This window comes from Larus michahellis, chromosome 9 (assembly GCF_964199755.1).
Source record: "Larus michahellis chromosome 9, bLarMic1.1, whole genome shotgun sequence".
In the NCBI taxonomy this organism is placed as follows: Eukaryota; Metazoa; Chordata; class Aves; order Charadriiformes; family Laridae; genus Larus; species Larus michahellis.
In genome coordinates, this window is record NC_133904.1 from 13,908,252 (window position 1) to 13,936,064 (window position 27,813).

The window sequence follows — 27,813 nt, forward strand, 5'->3', positions numbered from 1 at the left end:
TATTACCTTTATAGAGTTATATAGCCAACAAGGCGATGCTCAGCCAGGGGTGTCATAGTAACCTTCTCTCTGCTAACAAGGAAGAGTTGAACAGAATTAAAAAGAAAAACCCAACCCCCCAAAAACTAGCATGTGAGAGGTGTGTTTATATTGAATTGTTGGATAAAGTTGTGCAATCCTATATGCAATCAAGCGTGGTCAGGCTGCCTCTCCTGCCAGGGATGCCACCCACATCTGTCTGGGTTATGCCTGCATCAGCTGTTTCCTCCAGCCCTCCACCTTGTGCTGAGCCTGCTGTTGCTGGGTGTTGCTGCGCTACCTCCTGAAGCTCCTCCAGGTTCCCTGGGGCTCAGGCTCTGCTCCTCGCAACACCCCTGCAGGGAGTAGCTCCTGCTCCTCCTCAGGTGCCCCAGGTCTCCCGAGCCTGCCCATGCCAGAGACCCTGATGGACCAAGATGATGGAACAAGCCTGGAGGTAAGTAAGCCCTGATTAAAGAAACGGTTTTTATCAACGAGTCTGTATAGAAATGGCAAAGTACAGCAGCAACTCAGCAATTCCTTGCAAGGAACTGCCAGGCGAGGATCCCGCAGGCTGCCCTTTGCAGGAAGCGTAGAATCGTGCTGGAAATATACTGAAATCCAAGAAACATCGCGTACAGTCCTACAGCACTGGTTGCTGGATCAACTTATTCATTAGGTTATGGCTGCTACTGAGATTGGAAACAGAATTTAACTTTCAGTAGTAAACCAGGATAATTTCTAGACTTCTTCGGGGACCAGTTTGCCCACTTTTATTCATGAGGTAATAAAAACAAACCTTCCCACTCCATAGCTCCTAATGCTCTTTCTGTATTGGTGGCCTATTTTTCTGCTTAAGGACAGGGAGGGACTGTTGAGTCACACACAATCTCGTGCCCTCCTCCTCCTCTCATTTAAATATTAATATGATGAATTATTACTAGAGTAACAGCTGTGCACTACTCATATCACAGCAACATAACCTTCCCCTCCTCATCGGAGCACAGCTATTCCTGACTCGCATTTTCTGGTCGACCTTCTCACTTCTTCTGGATGACTTTTTAAAAATTACTTTGTTAGTTCTGGTGTGGTGTCATTAGGATAATTGTTTGTTCTGTTCTTTCTGCTTAAATATTAATGATACTGAGGAAGTCAAAAGATAGCTTCAGTAATGGTAAGTTAAATGTCTGTGTGTATTCTCCTATGAGATCTGTTTGTTTAGATGGAAAGAAGTATAAAGGATAAAGATCAATCTTTCTAACTAACACTTAAGAAAATTTCTCCCTTCGAGAATTACCAAAATAATAATATATTGTCTTTTATATAAATAAAAGCGTTACGTATTAGTCAGCTAGTGTCTCTAGATAATTCAGAGGAATAGCTAACATTGTACCTAAAAGTACTAATGCACTGCATCTCTGTAGATGAAGTATTAGAAGAGAGACTGCTAATAAAATCGTGAGACAATTCTGTATAGACTGCTGAAAATAAATATTTGGCATCGAACAAAGAAGGGGAGGGAATACAAAGGAAAGATAAAACACCAGGAGTTAGCTCAATAGGACTGGAAATACCAAGATATAAAGCATTCTCGGGCAGACTTGGAAATGTTAGTAGATACTAAGTTTTGTGGGTAAAGGTCCTCCTCTGCTGAGCACCTTTTGCATGGGTCTTGTGTTTGTGCATGTGGTTTACAAACCTTGAAAATGGCCCTCCTTGGAGTACTTTCATGCTGCAGAAGGGGTGGCTGGCTTTGTTGGTTTCTGGACCACTGTTGTGGAGAACTTAATGCCAGCAGGAGTGTGTAGAAATCAGGTTTGCTGGGTTTGCTCAATTGTTCATTGCTTCATTGGACGAAACTTAACTCACCGCTCTTGTTACTGAGGGAGAAAAAAATCTGAAGTGCTCTGAGAAAGATTTTAAAATGAAATATCCGTATTCGGATTTGAAATTTTTCATTTGAAATTTTTTTTTGTAGTAAATCAGTGTTCTTAAAGTCAAACAAAATGCTTTCCATTTGAATAAAATATTGGCTTATTGCTTTGTTGGGTTGTTTTAAATAGCTCATAAATATAATGGGGAACCTGAAAAATTAATCCCAATTTATAAATGATGCCCTTCTTTTCCCACACCTGAAGAAATCGGTAGAAACTTTTTTCCCAATCAGCCTTACCAACGATGAGGGAAAGGGAGGCAGGAGGCTTCCACTGCCTGAGAACTCTTCCGTTTTAAAACCAGTGTCTAACCCCATGACTGGGTAGGGGTTGGGGAGAAGAAAGAGTGAAAGAGCAAAATGTGTTTCTAAGTCGTTGGCTGCTCTGATGTAATGCTGAAAATAGCACTGTTACTTCTTGAATCATTTTTCCACTCTGCTTTTTTTCTGAACAAGTGCTTAGTGGAAACAAAGAGCCCGATCCTGACTGTTTGCAATTCCCACTGTAGTCAGCAAGAGTAAACTCATGGATTGAGACATGCTTGGTATCACCTATATACATATATATATATGTGTTGGGGTTTTTTCCCCTCTGTGTTCTCTTCCTCCTAAAGCGTGTGGGAGTTGGAAATTATGTTTTTTCTCAATTTACCATTCACATCAGGGATTTTTTAATTCTCGTGCAGGTTACTGTGTTGCAAATTATTTGGCAAAAAATGCTGCTTTTATAAAAAGCCTTGATAAACTTGTAGCATATCCCCCAGATACAATCTCATTTCAAACAGTCCCTTCAGATGGTTATCTGCAGTGATTGCAAATGAACCTTGTAGCAATCTCATAACAACTGTCCTCGTGGACGGAAGAGAAACCTGCTGTCAGAACTACAAATAATTTACGTAACCCAATTTAAAGCTCTAACAAAATGTTCCCTTGTTAAGAGGATTGTTATACTTAACGTGTGAGATGAAAATACTTTCTGAAGGTCAGGAATGCACAGAAGGTAGATTAGATCTCTCGAAAAGACAAAAAATAGGGTTTTACCAGAAGTTTTTCCTCCGTCAGACATTCAACTTGGCATTCTCGGAAGCTTATATAAGCACAGCTTTATTCCTGCAAATGCTGTGTTTGCTCTGCAGAGAGAGAGGAGCCCCCGAGCTCCAGCTCTGCACATGGAAAAATATCACTGAAGGTAGACTGGGGACTCAGGCTATTTTTTGCCACCGCGGGCACTGTAAATAAAGGTTTGTTTTAAAGCACACAAGGGCAGATTTGGGGATGTATTTCCTCAACTCTGCCTGCTGCCAGCGTTATGCTGAAAGTCCCCGGGCAGTTTGTGTACCTGCTGCAGGTGAGACAGTCACCCCACAGCCGCGGGTGCCCAAGGGCCAGCGTGGGGCCAGCCCTGTGGGAGGGGGTGGGCTCGCTGATGTGCTGCGGCATCAACCCAGGCAAGCAGGAGCGGTGGGACTCAGCTGTCCCTTTTTGAGGTCGGCTTCTCCTGACCATAGCTCGGTAAAGGTCCTGGGAACCAACCTGCCTGCCGCTGAATGCCCAGGGGGGTGGGACAGGCTCAGCTAAGGCTGGAGATGGGGGCTCCGAGAAGCGCGTCTAACCCAGGCAGGGCATCGGGGCACTGAGTCGTGCACTCCTGGTGTTCGGTGACCTGGTTGCTTATGCTCAGTTGGGAGCAAATGCTGTCTTCATACAACTGTCAAACAGAGCCACAAAACCTGAATTTGACATGTTGGAAAACAGCTTTCTGAGATCCAGCTTTTCATAATAGGATCTGGGGGGTGGGGAAGGTCTTGAAGTGCTTTTCACATAGGGTATTGTGGAAATAAAAAGAAATTGCAGCCTCTGTAACCATCAGAACGCCAGGCTAATGTTGCCTGCCATTGTTGCTCCCCATCCCCTGCGCAGTAACACATGCTTTCTGTCCGTCCCTCCAACCAGCCAGAAGCTGAGATTACAGAGAAGCTGACGATAGAGATTATTTAAACATTTATCTCTTCTCATCCTTCACTGTTGCGTTCCCCTGATTCCTGGGGTCTGTCCCTGTAACCCCAGGTCTCCTGCCTGCCTCGAGGCCGGCTGCCCGGCAGCCCCACTGACGGCAGCAGCAGTGAGGGCACAGACAGGCAGGGGAAGCAGCAGGGTCTGCGTGGTAGGAGAGGTTCTGTGTGACTGCGCACTGGAGCTAAATAATAGGAAGTTTGTCCTGGAGAGTGGGGTATTTTCTTACATCCACCTGCTTTCTGCTGCTGAGGGCCTTTTCCCAAAATACCTTTGCGAAGGAGAAGAGAAGCTTGAGTAGGGCCCTCCGCATCCCAGCGGCGAGTGCCCAGTGCCCCTGGGGGGCTGCGCTGTGCCCCTCAGCAACCTCTCACCGACCCACAGGGAGGACACTGAAGGGGCCATATCCTTCTCCGAAACGATCTGTCCACCTTTTTTTTCCTCCCTAATGTGTTCCTGTGTAGGAAGGCCCGTGTACCACCACTTTCCCCGACACAGATAGCAGCTTATGAGCCCCAGAGGTGTCGGGGAAGGCTGTCTGGAGAGGCACGGCAGCCCACAGTAGCTTTCTGGGTACCTTCTGCTGGGGGAGGAGAGGGTGTGAATGTGACTGTCCCTTTGCCCAGGCAGAGGAGCGGTGATGGAGAGAGGCTGCACCTGCAGGGAGTGGTGGCACAGCAAAGCAGGATGTGGCACTTGTAGCCCCTTGGTGGCTCGGGCAAGGCTGGGGAGCTCTCGTGTTGGGATTGCCTTGGTCTCACTGTTTGCCTCCATTTCGATAGACCATGACTTTGCTGACAGCTAGTTCTTTGGATGGAAACATTTTTGTGCCAGGTATATTTCCAAATCTGAACTTTGCTGGAACATTTAGCTCAAATATTTTGTCATTTTACAAGAACTGGGGTGGAGGAGATCGTTGATTTTGCCCTGCTTAGAAACAGGCAAACAAAAAAAAAAGTTTTTAAAATGCCCTTGCCTGCTCCAGAAGAGGCATCCAGAATCTAAGATGCATGTTTTATCTTTGTGGAAAATCTCTTGATACCTATGAACTGGAGACCTCAGGTTTTGCAGCCTGGATAGATGTGGTAGCAGATAAATTCCCACGCAGTCTGTCAGTCCTGGGTGTGCTCCAGCCCAGTCAACTTCTGAACAGAAATTTTCCTGTGACTGCATCCACGGGCTGCTGCCAGCTGTGTTGGGTTTGGGCACAGTGATTGAATACAAGTGGACTATTCCTCCCATGCACTGCTTTTAGTGGCTCCCCTTGGCTCCAGGTAGGAAGCTGGAGGTAGCTACTCCACTCACATGTGGAAGAAACAAGGACCGAACAGGTGGGAAATTTCTAAGGAGTAGGCTGGGAGAGAAAGCTTGTAAAAATAAGATTTGAATTGGAAAGGAGGAAAGAAAATAGAACCTGTGAAGTGGGAGGAGATTTGGAGAAACGGGATGAGCAGCCGAGAGGGAGCGGAGAGGCTGGTGTGGAGGGTGTGCAAACACAGCTGCGCAGGGGCTTCTGGTGCTGGGGAAAATCGGAACTGCCTGGACAAAGCCTAGAATAACTGGCAAGAACTGAGAATTCAGAGCTTTGGGGATCTGCATTTGGTGCAAGAAGTACCAATCACTTTGGAAAGTGGGTTGAAAAGTTGAACAGTGGAATAAACTACCAATCCCTCGCAAAAATCAGTTCTAGCAATCTTAAATTGTGTATTAAGGGCTACTGTGACCTTGATCTTTGTGACTCAGTTCATGAAAGTGGAAATGATAATATCCTGACATTCTTGCAGATTGTAGAAATTAATTTAATACGTATTTGCAGAGCCCTTAACCCCTGGTGGTTCTGTCCTCAGACTGGGACAATATGTGATGAATAACACATAGGGCAGTTCACTGACTTTATTTTTTCTTGGTACCCAATTACTGGTAATCAGGTGAGCACTATCTGTCTTGTGCAACGAAGGAAGCAGAGCACTGAGCACTTGTGAGGAGAAAAGGGAGTATCTGCTCATGCAGTAAAGCTGTATCAGAGCAGATAGAGCTTGTTCTGATTACTGTGATTGTCATGTCACATGGAGTTCCCTTCAAAGGTCAGAGAAGTTTGCTAGCTGACATTAAGTCCCATATTCCCATGTTCTCCTGCTATCTGAAACATTAGAGCAATCAGGAAGATAAATCTTCTTGTAACTCTGTGTGAAAAGGTTCAAAAGTTTCCATTACTACCCTGCTGTTTCACTTGATTTCGGCAGTTACCGCAGGTTCTCGGTTGAAGTTTTCCTACTTGACAACAGCCTGTTCAAGCCTTGCCACTGATTTACCATCGCCTAACAATGATTACATTTGTATTGTTTACTAACAAATATAATTGGACCTAGGATGATAAACATGGGGTACAGGGTAGTACTTTGATCGCAAACTGTACATGTAGTCCTTGAATCATTTTTACTACAAGTAAATGAGTTGCCTTAATTATTTCAACAGGGGTATTATCACAAACCATAATAATCTCACTTTACTGTGTACTTCTAGGAAGTATTTAGATAGCCCATGCAGCTGTGAAAATACCAGCTTGAGTGGTCTGTCAGGAAAAAATAAACACCTGACATCTCAAAACCTTTTCTGGATTGTGGGGACAACCACCACCTTGGTTTTGAGGAATATTGTGCTGTCTTGTGAAGTCTTTGTGACAGCATCTCTAACAGACAGGCTTGAGAGTGTTAAGTCCTCTTTGGAGCTGGCCATGGAGCAGGATGGTTTGGGCAGCGGCAAGGAGACTCCTAGTCCAGCCCTGGCTGGACGGTTTGACTCTGAAATCAAGGGCTGAGGCTCGTGTCCACCCTTGATTTCTGGGATATACCTCTTCCAAGAAAGTCTGTAGCTAGAGAGGCTGCCTGTCCTGGAAAAGTTAACACCAAGAAAAAGCTGAGAGGTTTGTGAGCTGTATTCTTTCCCCTCTGAGCCACCATTTCAAGACCCAGACTACCAGGAAGAGTTTGCCCACTGCTGTCTGGTGGCTGAAGCCTGATTCTTCATTGCTTTGGGTGGCCAAATGAAATCTGCCACAGCACAGCCTGACCTTGTCACAAATCGTCTTCCACCGCTGTACACAAGCGAATGGATTTGTGTGCCTAACTTCTGTGATAATGGATGCAAGGGAACAGAAGGAGGTCTTTCAGCTGGTTTGCGGTGCCGTGAGCCACTGGGGACATCAGATTACAGATAGGAACCACGTGGCAGCTCTTGCTGTCATCCAGGGCAATGCTGGAATAGGTCATGGATTCTAATATCATGTTGGAGTCTGTTGAATTGCAGCAATCATGAGAACTACGCATTGCAATTAGAGCTGGTCCAAAGGTTGAAACTCCTCTTCTTTGAATCATCTTGATCGCTTTTGTTGTGGGAGTGTCCAGATTAAACAATAAGAAGAAACTTGAGATAATGGTTAGCAACTTTTTGTGTATACTAAAATAGGCTTATCAGGAATTGATTTTATTCTAACCGAGGCTTAAATAGTTCTCCAGTGTTTCATAACACACAAAGAATGAGGGAGGAATGCCTTTCCCCTGTCACGAAATATAGCTTTAGGAGTATGTGGTACCTCTTAAGTTTTCATGTAACAGTTTCTGACTGAATGCAGTTGAAAACTGTTTAGAGATATGCTGGAGATAAGAGAATGCTGATGCACTAAAAAGCAGGAAGTTTCTCTACCTCTTTATCTTTCTTAATTCCAGCTCACTTGCAAAGTAAATCTTGCTATTCAGATCATTAAAGAACCTCTAGGCATAACTATACACTGAAATGTTTACCTATACGAGATAACTTTCTGGTTTTAGGACTGCTTCTCGGTGATCCCTCAGAACCGAGGTATCCTCTGGAGGCATTTCTGAGAAGCAGTCTGCGTCAGCCCTGTGCAAGAAGAGCGTGTCTCTGTGGAGGAGGCTATCCAGTGGTGCAGTAAGGAGGCACGTGAGGCACATTTCCTTGGAGGTCAAGAAGCAAAAAAAATATACAAGATCTCTTTTCAAGTGCAGAAAAGAATGAAGTCTGGGATTACAATTTTAGGGATTTTTATGCTTGTGGTCATTACAGACAGTTGAATGTCATGCACTGGAGTTCTCACTAAGCTCTGCAAAGGCTGATGCCTTGTCCACCTTCACCTGTACCCTTCTCTCCTGCACACACGCAGTGTGTGAACACCCACTAACAAGTGGATTTGCTTTTATATCCTGTAATGTGTCCATGGACAGACGAATTCCATTTCTGTTTGCATAGCCTTTAACTGAGAAAGTTTGAGATGGCCCAGTTTCAGCACTGTCGTACCTCTAATAGAGGTAGTAAACCTTACGTATCCATAATAACAAAGATTCAGTCAGATTTAATGTCTTTAATAAAAATAAAAATCAAGGTCTTCTTTAGACTAGCAGAAATTTAGATCATGGGTAAAATCACTTACTCAGTACAAAAGCTCAAAAAATGTGTCATGTATTATTTATTCCTTTCATAGGTAGGAGCGCTTCTAGGCTCTTCTGTCTGTCATGGGAACAGATAGCTTACAAACGATGGGTAGAAACCATCCACTCCTGAAAGTAGGTATAGTTGTGAGAGGGATCAAACGTGCAATTCTCTGTTCAAGTAAAATCTCAGCAGAAGTCTCAGGCTAGCCTCCCTGCTGCTGGGTGTGTGGGAGGAAGCGGTGGGGGCGGTCATGGCGATGCCCCTCTGCAGAGGAGCGGTGTGCTTACATGCTCACGCACTTCTAGCACCCAGTGCAGAAAGCGGACGGGTCCGTGGCTGCTTCGAGGCCAGCTCTTTGAGCCCTGCATGAGACTTAACTGCAACGTGGGAACGTAGAGGACTTATATGCATCACTCGCTGGACTGAATGTCTCAAAAGCACATCCGCTGGGGAGGTACGCTATCTATTTCTCACTAATAGTTGTAGTCTTCCACGTAGAGCATGCTGTTCAGGCACCAGCGGTGTGAAAGTGTGGTAAGGAGTGGGCTGAGAGGTGCTTGCTGCTGTTTGGAAGAGGAGCCAACTCGGTAGCGGGGGCAGAATGTTGAAGTCACTACGTTGCAGTTAAATCTGTTCAGAGTTTTGCCATGGACTTAAGAGAGCTGAGAGTTTGCCCCTATTCCAAATAAAGCATTTATTTGGGGTTAAATTACTGTGCTTTATCTTCATGGAAGCTGATAGAAACAAAATGAGACAGTGAGTTGATGTGTATTACTATTGCAAAGAAGAACAGATAGTTCTTAGGATCAGATGAATAGACACAGATTAACCTCTAAGCAGCTATTATTGGAGCCCATTTAAAGCAGTTTGAGTTGGAAGAGCTTTTGCTGAAGCTGGTGGGAAATGCCAGAGTGAGAAGATGATCCCAGTGTTTGGCACCAGTCGGAGTCTGGAGAATCTCCAATATGTGTGTTGGCATTTATAGCGTGTTAGGAGGGGAAAGCTCCTACTCAAGAGTAAAAGACAAAGCAAGTTTAGACAATTCTGGTCAGTCTTTCCTCTTCAAAGGAAAATTTAATTTTCCTGGTTTTCATTGTAGTGTGGTTCCAAGCAAACAGACTTCTTGCTTGAGCTGTAAGAAGATAGAGATCTTGTGTTTCATAAGCCTGATACCCTCCGTAGTAAATGGTGCTTCTGTGCATTTTTTTTTCCCTGTGTAGTAGTCAATGGTGCAAGTCCCTCTTTCCTGAGCACTTCAGACAGTTGCCCTCTGTGGAGTGGCCTGAGATCTTGCATCATTTCCTGTCATCTGTCCAAAGCTATTTATAAAATGTCTGCTGATTCTGGCACACAGGCGAAACCCAGTTTTCATGAGAAAACAAATAGTTTGGAAATGTATTCCTTCCCAGCAAGCGTCTCAAAACTGTTGAGAAAACCTGAAACATCCTAGAAAATCGTTATGAAAGCTAAGATATAATGGGGTTGGGGAATACGGGGAATTGAATAGTCCTATATATATAGTGGAAATCTTTATAAATAGATGGTGCAACATGTACTGAGAAAAAGTTACAGTGTGTTAAGGGAGAGGAGGTCATTACAAAACTGATTTCTTAGCCAAATAAAAAGGTTGGGTTTTGACGTCTGAAGATATAAAAAAAGTGACTAAAAGTGACAAAAGATATAACAAAAGTTTGGGGGGGTTGGACGAGATGATCTCCAGAGGTCCCTTCCAACCCCTATCATGCTCTCATTCTGTGAGTCGAGGTAACTTTTGCAATGCTGAATATTTGCCATATAATTCGATGGTAGATGTTCTATAAAAAGTTTATACTTTTCTGATATTTCTTAGGTTTTCCATCTCTCTAGCTTCAGGAGACTGTCTGAGGTAGGGGTCTGGCAGGGACAGTAGGATGCCCTAAGACAAGCAGCGTGCTTCCCAGTCAATCTGCTCTTTATGATAAGCGCTATTTTGGGAATGCAGAAAAAGCCTGTTGGCCACAGAAGAAACGCCTCCCGAGCAACAGTACTCACATCGGCTTCCCACCGGCCTGCCTTGACCCTGCTGGCACCGTGCTTCTTGCCTCTTGATCGTTAGCCATCCAGCGTGCTGCTTGCTTGTGGAACAGCTGCGCCCGTGAGCTTTGGGCACGCTGGAGACCACTGTGTGCAGGGCAAAGTGGATGGAGGACGGCCTCTGCCTGAGCAGTCGCAAAGATACAATTTCTTAATGCGTCTCACAGTCCAGCTTGTTTCATCCTGTTTTCGCAAACCACCATAAGTATCCCAGTGTCACAGGTGGCCTAGGCTGGGTTGGAGTCCACGTCCCACTCGTGAAGGCACAAATCTAAGTAGCAATAGAAGTCTGAGACTCTTCCACTATGAGCAATTAGTATTGCTTTCCCAACCCCCAAGTTTCTTGAGGCAGCAACGGATCGTCATCTTGATGGCTGACAAAGATTCACTCCTGGCCATGCACCAGTTCGTCTGGGGTTTATTGCAAAATAATACCTGAAAGTGTTTGAAATGTCTCAACTCACTGCACCTCCCTTCTCCCCTTGTAAGCTTGTAGATAACATTTGTTGCTATTTAATATGTAAAAGTTGCATAGCCCCAGGCTGCTAAAGCAGTGTATCAGCTGATGCCCATGTATTTGTATTGAGCTTTGCCCCCTGTAAATGTATTTCAAGAGGATTCTGGTGTTGGTGAAAATGTTAGCGAATGTTAGTCTGATTATTTTTTTCCTCTGTACATGACAAGCACTGCAGCACCAGCTCTATTTACAATTGCACAGCAGAGGCTTTATCTCTGTAATGCAATAGCAATCAAAATGCTGCATGTGGGAAGGTTTGCTGTTTTATAGGAATGAACACGAACAGTTCTACTGTTGCAGAACTATACATATTGCATAGTTCTGCAGTTAAATGCGATACTTCTACAAAAACGTATCATTGTTCTACATAAATCCATCATCAGGCCTTTATAACTTCTGCTCAAGAGCTGACATATTTTCCAGTAGGGATCCAAAACCAAATGCATTTTTTGCCGAGAGCACCCCACCCTGCTTCCAGGGCATCGCTCCACATGGGAGTACTCGAGGTGTTACAGATATTCAAATAACATCTATGCAGTAATGTGCTGTGTTACAGCTCTAGCAGCACCACAGCCGATGCAATAACTAGCACAGAGATGTCTTAGGCAATTGCTCTGGTGCCACTTCAGTGGGCAGTGGTGTTCTCCTCACTGCTTCACTGGAGATTTTGGAGGTGGGGATGGGAGCCGTGCCTTCCTGCAGGTCTGAACGGGGGAGAACAGTCACACACAGAATTCTCTTGTACCTGCAGTGCTGGGACAGAACCATTTGGTGCTTCTTGTTTCCGCTTCATCCTGTGCTTTGCCTTGTCACAACAGCCCTGTTCCTCTTTCTGTAGAATGTTTTTCAGCTGTAGATTCACCCCCTGACTGGATCTACAGCCTGGCTCCAGCACTCCTCCTGTGTCCCACGCCGGGAAGTTAGAAGCAACTCAGGTCACTCGGAGCACCACAGTGTGAAAATGTTGGTACTAGTCATCCTTTAAAAGGTGATTAAACCTACCACATACTGCCTTAATTGCCTACCTTGGTAAATTTTTCTACGTGTTTGCTGTTCTGTGCATGAGATAGCTACTTACAGCTACCTCTCTGCAAGGTTAACTAACGAGGAATTAATGAAAGGCTGAGAAATCTGGGAGAGCTCCGGCCCTACAAGTGAATTTCACATGCAGAGAGCTGACACTTTCAGTAATGATCCAGCTACAAGGCAAGATTTCTAAGCTTTCCTCTTCTCCCAGTATTGCCATGGCTTTGACAACTCCTGCCTTAGGCAGCTGCTCTGTCCCTGTGCTAAGTGTTGGTTAAGGAATTGCCTGACTTAATAAAAACGTGTGATATTAAGCAGGGAGCCTGCATGCAGCTAGCTGAAGTGTCCTAGATTGCTGATGATCTACCAAGGGGGAAGAATGACTTGTTCTGGTTTAAGTGTTTAATGACTTTTCTCTCCTGCAGACTCACAGAGTTTCCAAAGTATGTCACAGAATCCATTTATTTCTAACCTCAAAGTTGAACATTTTCTGTGACTTTCTGTTTCCACCTTCATTTGCCCTTTGTGCTTTGCTGCCTTTGGTTTGAATTGGTCTCTGTTAATGGTCTGTTCTTTTCCAGTCTTTCTATTGTTTCACACAGGGATGAAGATCTTAGGGTTTGCCTTTTTTCCTTTCTTCTAAGTCCCCTAATATTCTCATAGCTTCTCTCCTGAACAGAATGTAGACAGCACAAAGCTTGCTCTAGCAAAGTCTGTTCCACCAATTGAGTGAAATAAGGTGATAGCACGCTGTCCGTGCCCAAGTAGCTTTGGCTACCGCCAAATAGATTTTAACTAAAAAAGGATTTTGACATAAAAAATTGTTAAAAGCTTTTAAGAAGGCAACTTCTGTGTGGTTATCCGCTAATAATGCTGGTATGAAGTATTCTTTAAGATTTATTGGGTAAACTTCAAAGTCTGCAAACCCAGAGAGCATTCATTAGGAAAATGTGTTTGTGTTAAAAAGAACAAATAAAAAAACCCCTATGACCTGTATGGAAAGGTGTAGTCTGACCTTTTCCAGGAAAAAGAGGTGCCCAAGAAGTGAAGCTACCTGAGTGGTTGAGTTGTCAGTGAAACTCCAATTTATCTGGACTGTTTGTGCTGAACATCAGCACTATGAAACCGTAAGCTGGAAGAGCAAAGTGATTTGTAAAGGTTTTGCTTAACACCTGCAGAGAACTAGGTTAATTGGAGAAGGCAGCAGTTAAAGGAGACCCAAACAAACTATTAAAAACTCTTGGGAGCTGTACCAGGAAAACCAAATCGTACTTCAGGGCCCGGGTCACCCTGCAGAACACAGGTAGCCAGGAACAGGCCAAGGAGGCACCGAAACTGAGTGTTTCTTGAACCTCTCACCGTCCCCTTTTAATAAGTGGGATTTTCTCTCTAAACTCCTCCCTATCCTCATGCAGAATGAATCCTAGACTTTGGCAAGAAGCATGGTCAGTCCTTAGAAATGTATCCTAGGATGTATTTCCCTTCCTCTGGAAGGACACGTAAGTCACGGCAGGAGCAGTCCAGCGGGTGCCCCAGGTACCATCTGCCATCAAAGTCTCCACCTGTGTGTCTTAGCAAATTCGGCTGCCCAGGACAGGCCAAGAACCAGGTATTGCTTTAGATACCTTAATCTTCACCGGGGGTGGAGGCTGCTTGATGTGAGGTACAGGCTTGAGTTCAGCCTCTTCTGAAAATACCTGGAATCATTACAGAGAGCTGCATAATACCAGAAAACAAAGATTTCCCCCAGAAAAGCCCAGCGAAGCGCTGAAACTGAGACAAAAGCCTGGAGCTGCCAAGTCACCTTGGGCAACCTTTTCAAACCGTCTCCAAATCTTTCTTCCCTTGCCAATCATAATGGGTGTGGACACTTAAAAATACTCCGTTCCCTTTTATGCCACAAGTAACAATTCACGCACAGGACTGAAATATTATGTTGGAATTTACTGTTTGATCTTTTTGAACTTGGATATAATAAATGAATCGTTGTTTAGTTGTAATTATTTTTTGATTGCTGGGCCTTATGACCTTCGAAGTCCAGTTCTTTTCTTACCCTGCATTTTACTGACAGTTAATATCTGCAAATGTTTCAGAATGGGTTGGTATCATATAGCATATCATCTACATGCTATGTAACTGCATTTTTGTGGGGAATAGGAAGCAATTTGACACAGTCATTTATAGCCTAATCAATAGGATATAAAAATCTGAAATGAGATTAGCTATTTGCTGGATTACATAGCTATAAATTGCCACGTGACACACAATTAAATTCTGAGCAACGCTCTCTCACATGCATTGTAATTCTATAAATAGTGAGGCTGAAGACAAGTAACATTCCTGGACCTTGCTCTTCCTTGTTGCATGATTTCCCTCTAGATTGAAAGATTTAATTCACTAGATCCTACCAGAGACTTAGGGGTTAGACCTATGCTCTTAGAATGGCTGAAAAAAAAATGGAGGGAAAAAAAAAAAAGAAGGAAAAAAAAAAAGAAAGTAGCTCTTGATTTATTAATTAGGAATCCAGAAAAATGGTGGTACATCTGGACTGTGTGAGATTTATGAGTAAGCATGTGCTACCCAGGCGAGGAAGCTTGCCACTTAACTGCAAGCCTCCTGTGTTTGCTAAATTACTTTTCAAACAGTCTGGGCCACTGCAGAGCAAACTCCATGGATGGGCAACTTCTCCACCTGAGTGAAACGGTGATGTGGGGGTACTGGCAACTCGTCCCAGTGGACACAGCATGGCCATGGGCTCTCCAGGTGCTGTCGCAAGGCTGTAATATGAAGTTTTTCTTATTGCAGTACCCTAGGATCAGCTTGCTTTTTTGTTTCTGGTAGTGAAAATACTTCGTATGGGTGGAAGGGTTCTTTAATTAACTAAATAGCTCTGGATTTAGACTCACAACCATTGCTGCTCCTGCCTTTTTTGAGTCCCAAATCTCTTCCTTTAATGCAAGTAAATACTCCTCTGTGGCTTGGCTCTGGTTGCCGTCCTAACATCACCTCTTCCAAATATGCACTCCTGCAATTTTATTTTTTTATAGACTGTATTTAAATACAGGCCTTCTGGAGCAGCCAGCGCTGCCATCTTCCAATTCTGCTGTGCTGGAGGGGCAGAACAACTGCGACTTTTTTTCTGACTTTCGTCCACTGCTGGCAGCGCAGTTAGCTGCCTATACATTAACAAATATTGTAATGCAAAAAGTCACTTTAGTTACCGACTTCCGTGTATGTGTGCTATTAGTACAGTGCTGTATTATCAAATGCCCAGGTCACCTCTTCTGCCAGTGGGGGCAATGTCAGAGTTAGCAACGCATCTGACTAAATTTAAAACAATTAACGCTTGGCTTCATAATTGAAGGGCTTTTAAAAGCTATCTCAATAACTTTAGAGAAGCTGGGTAGGGAGCTCCTCAGATGTTGATGTATGACTTGTTTATTAAAAAAAAGAGTTATGTGATTTAAAAGTGCAAGGGTCAATTGGATGCTTCTGTCCAGATGGCAGCAGAATGAGGCGTAGAGCCCTGTGCAACGTGAGTAACTTCTATCCTAGTACTAACTATAAATAACCTCTGTTTAATCAGTAAAAATGAGTATTAATTGTTTTATCTTCCTATGAGTCATCCTGCACTGAAAAGGCACATGAGGGAGCTAGGGGAAACAGCACCCTTTCTTGAGAGTTGCACCAAAACTGTTAGTGGAAGTGTAAAGCACTGCTGTTATCTATAGGCCCCGTGGTTTTGTGCCTCTGTCCCCTGACTAAGACTGCTGTATAAAAGTCTCACGGGGGGAAATTTAACGTTTTGATTATTATGCTTTATTTTGTTGTATTAGTTGCGATTTTCAGGGAAAAGTAGACTTTGACTGTCTCTGCCTATGTCCGTTAAGGGAGATGGAATAGCAAGAGAAAAATCCTTTCTGGTGCCTACAGCAATGGCAGGTAGTTTGTAGAAGGTTGTGGGGAGAACATTCAGGTCCTCTGTGACACTAAGGCTGCACAACATCTAACCCAAAACGTCCCCTCTGGAGAAGGAAAGCCTCCCTCCGTCGTCCCTGCCTGCTGCCTTCCAACCCTGTTTATGTTCTCTGCCATGAGGGACGTTTAAAGCCAGGATGGTTGAACCGGGCCCACACAACCGCTTGCCCCGGTTCGGACCCCTGCACGCTGACAGCCACAGCAGCGGTGCTTGCCTGGTGGCAACTGAGCCCGGGCCTCCTGTCCTGCTCCTCTTCTGCCCTTGCTCTGCCAGCTGTCACAGGGCTTGTCACCTGGGCACAGAGACATGGCCCGGCTCTCCTCCCCGCATCCCCACAGCTGCAGAAAACCCACATTCCTGGTCCCTTTTCCACCTGCGGGGTTTCTTTCTGTGTGCCACATTGTGGCCGAGGGAAATGCTGGAGAAACCGAGCCGTAGGCCTTGCTGAGCGAGGCACCGCCATGGCTCGCGTCATGAGTTTTTGAAATGTGGGTTTCAAACGCAGAAGCCTGACTTGAGGGAAGATGTCAGGAGGTGGCAGAGGTTAAATAGAAGGAGGAGCAGCAAGTGTAATTGAAGTTTGAGCATTAATGCAGTGCTCGAGGGCCACGATCAGCATCTGTAGGCCTGGAGTTCTCGTTAACTTCGGTGGCAGGGTGCAGCCCGCCCAGCTCCACCCGGCCCACGCCTTGAAGGGTCTGACTTTGAGACTGCTCAATCCTTCCGGGAAACCGGGAGCCGCCGTGTCCCCTGTCCTCAGGCCAGCCGCCGAGGTGACCGCTGGGCGAGGGGGTCGCCCGTCCTGCCGCGGGCCCCCCCCGGCCTGCCCCTCTGAGGGAAGGGGGTCGGCTGCGCCTCCGCACTCCAGGGCGCGGGCAAGCCTTGGGGGCGGCCTTGGCCTCTCCTCACAGAGACCCGCACTGTGCCAGGCCGAGCGCAGCTCGGGTCCCCTCCTGCCGGTGGTGCCCGTCTGTCCCTCCTGCTCTCCTTCCCTGCCGGCCACCCCGGGCCCCGCCCCGCGGGGGGCGGACCCACCGCCGGCACCGCCCCTCCCTGCCCTCCGCGCCGGGTTACATGGCGGCGGCTGCGGCAGCGGCGACTGCGGCGAGGCAGGCGGGCGCCGGGTGGGAGCCGGTGGTGGGGCCGCGGGGCCTGGCCGTGTGAGCAGCGCAGACCCCGATGAGCCTGGGAAGGCCCGTGAGTGTGGGGGGGCGGCCGGTGGTGGGTGAGGGAAGAGACGGGGGGTCTGTGGCCGCCGCAAGCGCGGGCCCGGCCCCGCCGCACAAAGGCGCTTTGTTCCCTCCCGCCGGACGGCGGCGGCGGCGCCCCCCGGCCCGGCCCTCTGCGGTCCGCTCCGCCGGGGCCCGGCCCCTCCGCACTGCGGCGGCCCTGGGGCTGAGGGGGGCGAGCGGGTGCTGAGAGAGGGCGGGCGGGGGCGGCTGCGAGGGGGGGCCGCTCCCAACGGCCGCGGCCCGGGCGGCGCCTCGCCGGGCCCCGCGGGTCCCCTCTGCTGCCGGAGCGGGGGGCGGCGGGCAGCTTCCGCGCCCTGAAGGGCGTTTGAAGGTAGGGCTCCTCCGCGCTGCGGCGGCGGGGGGCATGGCGGGGCTGGGACGCCGGTGTCCGTAGAGGGGTGTGCGGGGAAGGAGCGGGGCTGGCTCGCCCCGGAGGGGCGGGGGGAGGCAGGGTGTCCTTCACTGGGACGCTGCCGGAGTCTGAGGAAGTTTCGCTGCTGAATTGGGCGACGGTGGTGGGGGGCGGGCGCCGCTCACCGTCCCGGGGACAGGCACCGCTCGGTCCCGCGGGCAGGGGCGGCCGCGGGCTCCCCCTGCGCCTCGGGCGCCTTCCGTGGAAACGGCGACTTAATGCTGCTCGTGGGCAGCTCGGAGCTGCCGGTGGAAACGGCCTGAAGAGGGGCTGCTGGAGGTGAGGGGGAGCGGGTCCCCCGGGCTAGGCGGGCAGGGTGCACGCGCCTGGCTTCGGCGCGGTGAAATACCTCTTTTTCTCTGGCTAATTCGGTGCCGTTTTGGCTTGGCCTGACAATGGCCAAGGTAACTGTGCCCTGGGAAAAGAGTAGGTGGTTGAGGCGTTGTCATATGGCCCGTGCAAACCTTGACAAAAGCACTGTTGCCAACAAGCTTGGTCTTTTATATATGTGTGTGTATGTATATAAAAACAACGTTGTGATAGCATCATATGTTTATAACCCCGTTACAAATTCTGGAAAGCGGTGCCTTAAAATAAAGGTAGACTTTAAATTTGGTAATGTGTGCTGTAAAGCTAAGATGGGAATTTTCATTTTGACCTCTCGCTCGGGCTCAGCCCTTGGTTGTGCAGTTGTTGTCTTTAATTCACTCTTGACTAGTTAACTGTTCAGTGGAGCAGCAGACAGTAGCGGATCTGCCGAGCTGCAGGAGGCTGTGGTTAGCTGGTAGTAGGCTTCTTCAGTGGTGAGTCTTCATTGAATTATCCAAAGGGAGAACCGAACCGTTTTTGTTTATGGTACAGAAAAACGCAGTGGATTTTTGTGTGCTTTTACAGATCCTTCGGAAGATTTATAAACTAATAGTAACATTCACTGACTGCCAGCACAGAGTTCCCTAAACAGTGTGGGGAGCAAGTAGGAGGCTTTAGAAAAGCGGCAGTTTCGTGAGTTGGACGATGACTCACTCTGCCTACTGACTGCAACGTGGCTGATCTAAAAAAAATACTTCTGTGCCCCGTATTTTTATAGTCAAAGGGATAGTACTTAGCAGGTTGTATAATATGTCATTAGTCATTCTTGGTCTTTCTCTTGTGAGTAACGATTTGATCATTATGTGGTCTGCATAATCAAACTAACCGGTATCTTTCCGTCTTATTTGTGTTTCTGAAAAAGTAAATGTGTCATGCTTGACTGTGTTTCAGTGCACATCCTGTTTCCTGAAAACTGTGATAAATCCACGTGCAGAAGTTGAGCACGAACCGAAGGGGCTGCTTGCATAATGCATGAAGCTGGTGGTGTGTGGTGATGTCTGCCAGCAGTAGAATTATTTCAAAGATGACAGCCCTTCTGTGGGTCACTTCTGTTGCCCTTGCCCGAGAACTGATCTGTTTTAAAAGCATAGTTATAAACCACTTAAGAAACTAGTATCTTTGTGTTTCCCTCTTTAAACTTTGTGGGAGGAAGGAATAAAAGTACCACTTAAAAAAAAACAAAACAAAAAAACAACCAAACCACGGTAGTCTTGGAAAGGTGACAGTCAGCCTAAATGAAAACATCAGTGCCTGTGTGAATAGACTATTCAGCACAAATTGGGGTGATAAACACCCCTTTTTTTTATACTACAGGCCATCCTGTTTTTTAAGTGGTTAGAGCATGTTACACAACTGAAGAGGAATTTGTCATTTTTGTTTATTTAGTGTGGATTTTCAACACAGACCATTGGACTGATGGTTATGACTTTCATTGAAAATCTATAAACTTAACAGATGTTGGTGTCACTCTTTGTAAGTATTAGTGTTTTCAAAAACCCATCTCATTATTTTCCAAAGTTAAAAACGACTATGAAATGCAAGGAAGAAAATTTGTTACTTTGAGCTCATTTTGGCTTGAGAAAAGCCTTGATTTCCTCTAGTTGATTACCCTTTAAGTAATTATTATCTTAGAGTGAAAGAAAGTTTGGGGTTAACTTCTTATTTCCCATCCCTCGATCTGCTTCTGGTCCACAGGACTGTTTGTCTTAAATGTCTGTTTGCTATTAACTCGCGGATGGGGAAAGGAGTTCAGCCGCTGCCCTGGCTCAAGCGATGCTCCATGGGGGGCTGCAGCTCTGCTGGAGGGACTAGCTGATGCGCGATGGCAGCAATGGGGCTGGGCTAGGTGAGGGATCGAACTGGCATAGTGAGAGAAGTACGTCTTTAATGTGAAAGTAGTTAGTGCATGGGCTTAGTTTAGAAGCGTATTTCTTTGTTTAGACAAGGATATGGGAACCTGCTGCAGCATTGTCATCTGCTAGGTTTCTGAAGTAGAATTTTCAGGGGCAGTAAATGAAAGATCGCTCTCAATTACTGAATCTTAATTTCATTTGCTTAAATAGTGAGGCATTTTTGCTAGGGCGATGTCTAATTGCCCTCACCATATTCATGTGGGATACTGTATCTGCTGAGTAGATAGGCTGCTTCCTGGGAACTAGGTCCTGCTTTGAATGAAAGCTGGCCACTCCTGCTTGTGGCTTTGGGATTAAGTTATTTGCTCATAGTTACATAGGAGGTTTGTAGCAGGATCAGGTCAAATTGAAGGCTGCAATGGGTTGCTTATGTTGTCACCATTTGTTTTCTTAGCTAAATCACTCTGGTTCTGAAAATCATTACATACCTTCTGAAAACGTTGCAATTAGTGGTCACCTAGTGGAAGGATATCGTATAAACTGATTATTAAAAATGCGTCATTTCAGGGATACAGAGTGAAATTTTTAGGACTCCTACTTCAGTAAGCAAGCGGGCCGTAACACCCTTTCTCCTTGAGGCAGTAGTGTTGTTACTGCTCTCATGCTGTAGTGCTGGTGGTGCCTTCCTTTAGTTGGGGTGGTAAGGGGCAAGATCTGAGTTACTGCGGAGAGGTCGACAGGTCTTACTCCTTGCTGCTGGTGGGCATCTTCTCGAATCTGTTCGTGTGCTGTTTAATGGGACTGGCTGAAAGAGAAGTTCCAGATGTGTCACCCAGCTGGTGCAAACTGATTTGGTATGGCTCCATATTGAAGACATCAGCAATGTGAAACAATAGGCCTAATCATGGGGAAGAACACAACTGGGTTTAGATGGTCCCAAGGATATAAAATACAGCTTATTGTAGGGTATTTGAACAGAGGCCTTGGACCTTGAGTTAACATGAAATTTAAAGTGTGAATATAAGCCACAAAAACAAATTTCCATCACTGTTTTTTTTGGGGGGTGGGAAATGAAAGGAAAATGGTCTGGGGTGACGTAAACTTTTTTACAGGCAGCAGCTCAGAATGAGCGAGCCTGAAAGTGGTGCATGTGAATGATAAAATAATTTTAGGTTTGAAAAAAAAAAAAAGTTAAAAATCAAGAGGCTAGACTTCTGGTTTTTATAATTGTGAACAAAGAGTTGGATGGTCATTGATGCTATCCTAATTTATCCTAACCCTAGGATAAATTTTATATTTGTTTTTAAGTAAATTCATAGGGATTACAATAAGGGTCCTCATGGTGATGCCTGAATACGGATATAAATTCAAGATAGTTCTGGGAAAAGTAACAGTGTTACTGCATTATGTTTGTACGAAGGTTATAATAACCCTCGTAAAACACTGTCTAAAACTAGGACTCTTGGCAGTCCGTGAAGAAGGGAATCTCAAGGCAACAGTTATACGTGCTGAGGAAGGAAAGCTCTGAAGATTGCCCTTCTGGCAGGGTACTATACCACATCAGTGGAGGGCAGCTCAACGCTCTTCAGTTTAGAAGTGCTACGCTTGGTGATCTTTATTTAAAAAGAAAAACCCACAAAGGATAGTAGCACATGTTTCCTTCTCCTTTCCCGTATTCATCACCTGGCTGTACAAATTCCTGGAGGGAGGTGGTGTGTGGCAGGGGGGCGAGCCGGGGCACTGGGGCTCTGTGTCCTGGTGGCTGTCAGGCTTGAGCCTAAGGAATGATAATATTTAAATGTGTTGAAACAGTCTTGTTTCTGTTTGCCAGTATGCTTTTCTTTGTATTTTTTTTTTCTGCGTGCAATTCTGATTACTTTAGTGAATTGAGGCCCTTATTTAGAGTATGCTAATAATTTGTCAGCTGCTCTTGCTGCCCCGTTAAGAGTGGGGAGACTTGTTCTGCTTGGTCCTGGCTGTCCCACTGCAGTGCTAGCAGAGTTTTAAGGGAAAACACTCATACAATTAATTCTAAAGTGTTGGGATAGTTTGGAGAACTTTACATTTATTTAGAGAGGTAGGTGAAGAGCTGAAATGTGTTAATCTAAGAATTAAGAGATGACATTTAGTGGTTTGGTGTGACCTGTAGTTATTGGGGAAGAACATACAAGTAACTTGTAATGGAATTGCCCAAACCTTACCACACTGCGTAAGGTACACCCTCGACTCTTCTTTTGTGGCATCTTTGAGCTTTTAAAAGAAATGAGGATGTAGTGCAAAAATGCAACATGTGTTCTTTATGACTGCATTCTGCTGCTGCAGACAGGGAAACTTACTGAGAAAATTACCACTTTTGTTTTCGTAAATAGTAGTTGCACTCATTAGACATTAATAAAAAATAAACAATGTCTGAAAGTGCCCATATGTTAGGGGAAATGGTTATAGAATATATCAATTACTGTGTAAAATGTACTTAGTTTTTCTTTGTAATCTGGGTTGGATAAGTGTTAAAGTAATTGATAAAGTCATAATGTTTTGTATAATATGTAGGAATGATTCCTGTAGTAGTGAATCTATAGAGGCAAAATTATGATTTGAGATGTTAGTAAACTTTATCCAAGATCACAAGGATTTAAGCTTTATAAGCGACATTGGACGTGTGCTGTATATTCTGCAAAGTCAGTAAATACCGGGAGTGCACAGCCCTTACCGTTTTTGTGTGAACGGTACCCAGTTATCTCTTATTATGGTGAAATACTTAAAGCCCTGGTTTTGTCTTTGAGTAAAAGAATTATTCCAAAATTTAGTGACTGAGGGGTAGGATATGATGGTTTCTGACTTGTCTCTTAACAGCTGCATTGCAGAATTACCAACTCTTCTGTGATATTCCCTTCATTATTAAGATTCAGTAGGATTTTTCGTTGTGTGCCTTTTATTCTCAATAGGTTATATATAAACTTCCACAATATACTTTCAGAAATGGTGGTTGGTGATAAAAGCATATGTCATTTCTAGGTAGTTTAGCTTTGTGATGGTTTCTTAATTTGTAACTGGACACTAAATTGTATATTTAGGACAACTTAAGGAGTTGGGGGAGGAGGAAGACTTCTGTACATGCTGGAATACTGATGTATCTTTCTCTCCTTTTCAGGTTGTCACGGAGTAAAATGGATGGTAGCTTTGATTGTGATTGTGGTGAGCTGGAGCCACCTGATCATTAACAGAAGGCATCTTTTGTAAATCAAGAGCTGCCAGTTTCCCGTTTAACTAGACTGTAAACAAAGAAAGGAGAGAAAAAGGAGGAAGAAGGAAAACAAAATAGTGCTTACCAGCACCGTAGAATGACGCTGCTCAGGACCAGTCCAACACTGAATGTATCTGCACTGTGAGGAGGAGGATGTTAATAGAAGCCTATTATGTGCATATTTATTCACATTTTTGTTAAATGTTAACCAGTTTAGCACAGTAGAGCTGAGTGCATAGTATGTCATTTCATTCCGTTTGAGTTTCTTGTGAGTATTTTCTTTAATGTCTGCAGAAATGCTGCACCTTTCTTGAACTATGAATGCTGCAATCTTTCTATCTTATGCTCGGTTTGAGTTCTAGAGCTTACGGGCTCTAAATTCAAGGGGACACAACAGGCCTGGCTGGCTCATAATGAAATGAGAGTGTCAAGAATCCATCTTGCAGTCAAAGCCAAGTGTTTCTTCTCCCTTTCCGTAAGACCTTTCCTTCAGATACCAGTGGAAGTGTCTCCGCGTGTTTACAGAAGCTTAGTAGTTTGAGGAAAAAGAAACTTAAAGAATTTAAAAATGGCAGAAAAATTTGAAAGTCTCATGAACATTCATGGTTTTGATCTGGGCTCTCGGTATATGGACTTAAAACCACTGGGCTGTGGTGGAAATGGCTTAGTTTTTTCTGCTGTCGATAATGACTGTGACAAAAGAGTGGCTGTCAAGAAAATTGTCCTTACAGATCCCCAGAGTGTTAAACATGCTCTACGTGAGATCAAAATTATTAGAAGACTTGACCACGATAACATTGTCAAAGTATTTGAAATTCTTGGTCCTAGTGGAAGCCAGCTAACAGATGACGTGGGCTCCCTTACAGAATTGAACTGTGTTTACATTGTCCAGGAATACATGGAGACAGATCTGGCTAATCTGCTAGAGCAAGGCCCTTTACTGGAAGATCATGCCAGACTTTTCATGTACCAGCTGCTACGTGGGCTCAAGTATATTCACTCTGCAAATGTTCTGCATAGAGATCTCAAACCAGCTAATCTTTTCATTAATACTGAAGACTTGGTGCTGAAGATTGGTGACTTCGGTCTTGCACGAATCATGGATCCTCATTATTCCCACAAGGTATGTGAAAAGTGGGAATATTTAAGCGATACGCTGACAATCATGTATTCTTAAAATAGCATCTTTCTGCCTTTCGCAGAGGTAGATAGTCTGTGGAAGGCCTTGTTAGCAGGTGGGATATTGTGTTAGGGATCCTACAGTACAACTGGAATGCTTGCAAATAGAGTAAAACAGATCTCTGGATGACATGTTTGTCTCAAATAGGACTGCTGCAAGCATAAAATAATTACTTCTTTTTTCCCACTAGATGTGTTCAGAAAAGCAGATTTTTAACAATGAATACAGAACCTGAGATTAAGAGCAACATTTAGAGGCATAACTATAGAAGCCTTAGATAAGTTTGTACGTGGTCCACTTGCAGTGTGCAAGTGCGGCTACTTCCTGGCATTGATCTAGAGATACTGTCTTCCTGGTTTAGATGATGATTCACAAGAGTTCGTTATTATCTCTGTGCTTATTTGGCATCTGGGAAGAAGAAAGGTTTGCTGTAGTACCTCACTTGACTAATAAATATTGTTGCTGTTCACTTGTAAAGATGTTGTTGTTCCATTTTAAAAGGTAGAAATGCTTGGTAGGGGGCACATGGTACTATCCCTAGAATCTTAGGACCAAAAAAATCTAGTAGTAGTACATTAAAAAACAAGAAACAAGTAATTAAAAAATCATATCTCTTAAAAATCTGAGTAAGCTTTTTTCTTTTTTTTTTTTTTTAAATTTCATTTAATTAGGGCCATCTTTCTGAAGGACTGGTTACTAAATGGTACAGATCGCCCCGTCTTTTGCTTTCTCCTAACAACTACACTAAAGCCATTGACATGTGGGCTGCAGGTTGCATCTTTGCCGAAATGCTGACTGGGAAAACCCTCTTTGCAGGTGAGTAGAATAAAAAATGTGTGTGTATATTCCTAAAAGGAGTGGTAGTACTTAATTGTCTTCCTAAAGAAAGGTTGATTCTCATGGCTAATATCAAGTCATTGACTGTCAGGGTATGCGATTATATAAGTAAACTATAAACTCATGTACTTGTAAAGCAGAAGACGATTCAATTCTTGTTGCTCATACTGGTCTGTATTTAGATAAATATCACAATTTAATTTAGTACACACATATATGGTAAATCTGTCTGTAATTAGGTTAAGCTAAATTTATTGGATACCTAAGAAGTGTTCTAAATACATCAATTCACTAGAATACATGTATCCAGGGAGTATTTGAGGATTATGAATGCCCCGAGTATCATTTTTATAAAGATTTGATTTATATTTTTTTAATGTAGTCAACCTTCTCAGTTCTTTATATTTTAAATTATGAAAGAGTAACCATTTTTTCCCCATTCCCAATTATTTTGCCACCTACAGGCTGAACTGACCTTTGTTTCAGTGATGTAGGGAGGACTCATAAGACTTAAAACTTAGTGTGGCATACCAAGGAAATGTGTAGCCTCAAAATGTTTCTGGTAAGATAGGAAGCAATGCTCTGATCTCACTCGGTGCATCTTCATTAGCTTTAGTTAGGATCGGGAGCAAATTTTTGAAGCAAATCTCGATGGCCATGCTGTACCACACTTCTGATTTAGCTCAGTGTGCAAACTAGAGTCTTTTTAGATAAAATGAAACTGCCATTTGCACTGTAGGAGATCGCCCCATGTGCTCCACCTGCTGCTAGGCGTTCAGTCTGTGGGAGCAGATGAGCTAGTCTAGAGTAAACCCCTGAAATGCGTATTTTGTGTGCACCCTGGGGCCTCAGCAGCAGCTGTCTCATTCAAGCTCACTCTTGGATTTGCTCCTGTTGGTCTGAATTACTGGGGTAATGCAGATAAAACCTCTAAGAACTGAGCTTGTATTTCAATGGTCACATTCTTTTAGATACATGCAGACTAAATGCACACCTCTGCAGCAATTCTTAGCTTTGTACGTCAGGGTAATGAAATTGAGAGCTGTTTCCCACTAAGGACTATTAATGGAGTACTGTCACCTTGAAATCATTATTTTATAGAAATCAACGATTAATATGCGGAGGGGCTTCTCTTAACTTGCAGTGAGTTGCTGACTCTGTGAGTTACTGACTGTTGGAGTAATATCCTCAGTGTATTAAATGCTCAGCTGAGGAGAGATTTATTGGGTTTCCATTGCATCAAGCACTTCTACTGGAAAATAGTGAAATAGTGGGAGAAAGTCTGCATTTCAGCACTCAGCATAGGATGGTTGCAACTGCTAGCATTGTGGCTTTTTTTTTTTTGAGTAGCATTGGTATTTGACAAAAGTTTTTAACGGTCTAATATCTGTGTAGTGAGTTAGATTTTATTTTTTTCAAACTCAGTAACCAAAATCCTAAATTTGTAGGCTCATTTATGTGCCCTAATTGCATTGCGTAGATACCTAGAAGAATATTTTCAGATGTGGATGTGTCCCTCTGATAAATTAGCACTGCGTAGTTTTCTGATGTAGAGTGGACTTCTTAAAGTCGTGCATTTGGAAGGGAAGATGGTTGGAGATATGACAGCTAGCCTGTCCTGAAACTCTGAATAAAATGCTTTTGCAGAGTTGTTTGGAGGGCTCGATTTGGTTAATTTGCAACTTCCTGTCTGCTTCTGAACCATCCCTTAGGAATCTTGCTGTCGGGAAAGCTGTTGGGAATGGGAAGGAAGAATGCAGAATTTTAGAATACCTGGGATGAGGGAGGGAAGGGAAGTTGAGGCAGAGGAAGTCAGTAGCTGTTCCAAGCAACTTCTGTAATTCCTTCTTCTAAATGAATATTTTAAAATGCTCATTTCAGTTATAGTGGAAAGAAAGATGATTAGTTTTTAGGATGGAAATAATAATACAGTAGAGTCTGTTTTCCAGCAAATTACAGACAGTAATTTGACAGTATAATATCTGATAGATTATATTAATCAATTTATAGTAGTCTGAAGTAGGCGGACAAACAGCTTTTTCAATCCGGCAAATAAGTTAACATGAGGCAGCACTGGTTCTCTTGGGGAATGTAGATCCCAGAATTTGCTGTAGTGACTTTGCCTCAGCTTTTCTTTTAAGTCATCTGGCAGATGTGTGGTAGGACGTCCAGTGCAGACCGCCGTGCAAACTCCTGAATGATATGGTAGCGCAGAGATTACGAGGTGGTGCAATCTCTTTCTGGCCACATTTATTTTTGTATTTAATGTCACATGCATCAGTGTCACTGATGATTGCCTAGAGCTGCTTGGTGAAACACTGGCATGCAAATAATCCTATATATTTTCATCTGCTAGTTGAATCTCTAGGGTGCTAACATGCTTCTTGGAGCTGAACAATAAATTGAGGTAGACAAGCTGTATTTCTGGGTACTCCAGCTTTAACACTGGTACTGAATATAGATGCCGTTCATTATTCAAAGTTCACCTGCTGTATTGGCCCTTACAGTTCTTTACCCAGGGAAACTTCAGATAGTGCTAGAAGTGCACTTTAATTTCCATCATAATACAGTACTTTTTGGTTAGCTTGTTTTATTTGTTAAACAAGATTACACTGCTTAACTGGCAGGTGATTTTTGTCTTGCACCTGACAGTAATACTGGGTTTCAGAGTAGAATAT

The 27,813-nt window shown here is 44.3% G+C and overlaps 1 protein-coding gene across 4 annotated transcripts in view; it reads left to right on the forward strand.

The window, feature by feature from the left end:
* Positions 1 to 960: 960 nt before the first annotated feature.
* Positions 961 to 27,813, forward strand: part of MAPK6 (mitogen-activated protein kinase 6) — a 31,375-nt gene continuing 4,522 nt past the window's right edge. The window contains exons 1-4 of one of the 4 annotated variants that reach the window (XM_074601467.1): positions 984 to 1,192; positions 11,842 to 11,991; positions 23,026 to 24,241; positions 24,970 to 25,114. In XM_074601467.1, coding sequence (XP_074457568.1) covers positions 23,687 to 24,241; positions 24,970 to 25,114 — 700 coding nt within the window. In that variant the 5' untranslated portion in view covers positions 984 to 1,192; positions 11,842 to 11,991; positions 23,026 to 23,686. Of the gene's footprint in view, positions 1,193 to 11,841; positions 11,992 to 17,065; positions 17,206 to 17,467; positions 17,572 to 23,025; positions 24,242 to 24,969; positions 25,115 to 27,813 lie in introns of those variants that run through there. The other 3 variants (XM_074601469.1, XM_074601466.1, XM_074601468.1) reach the window with 3 other exon arrangements.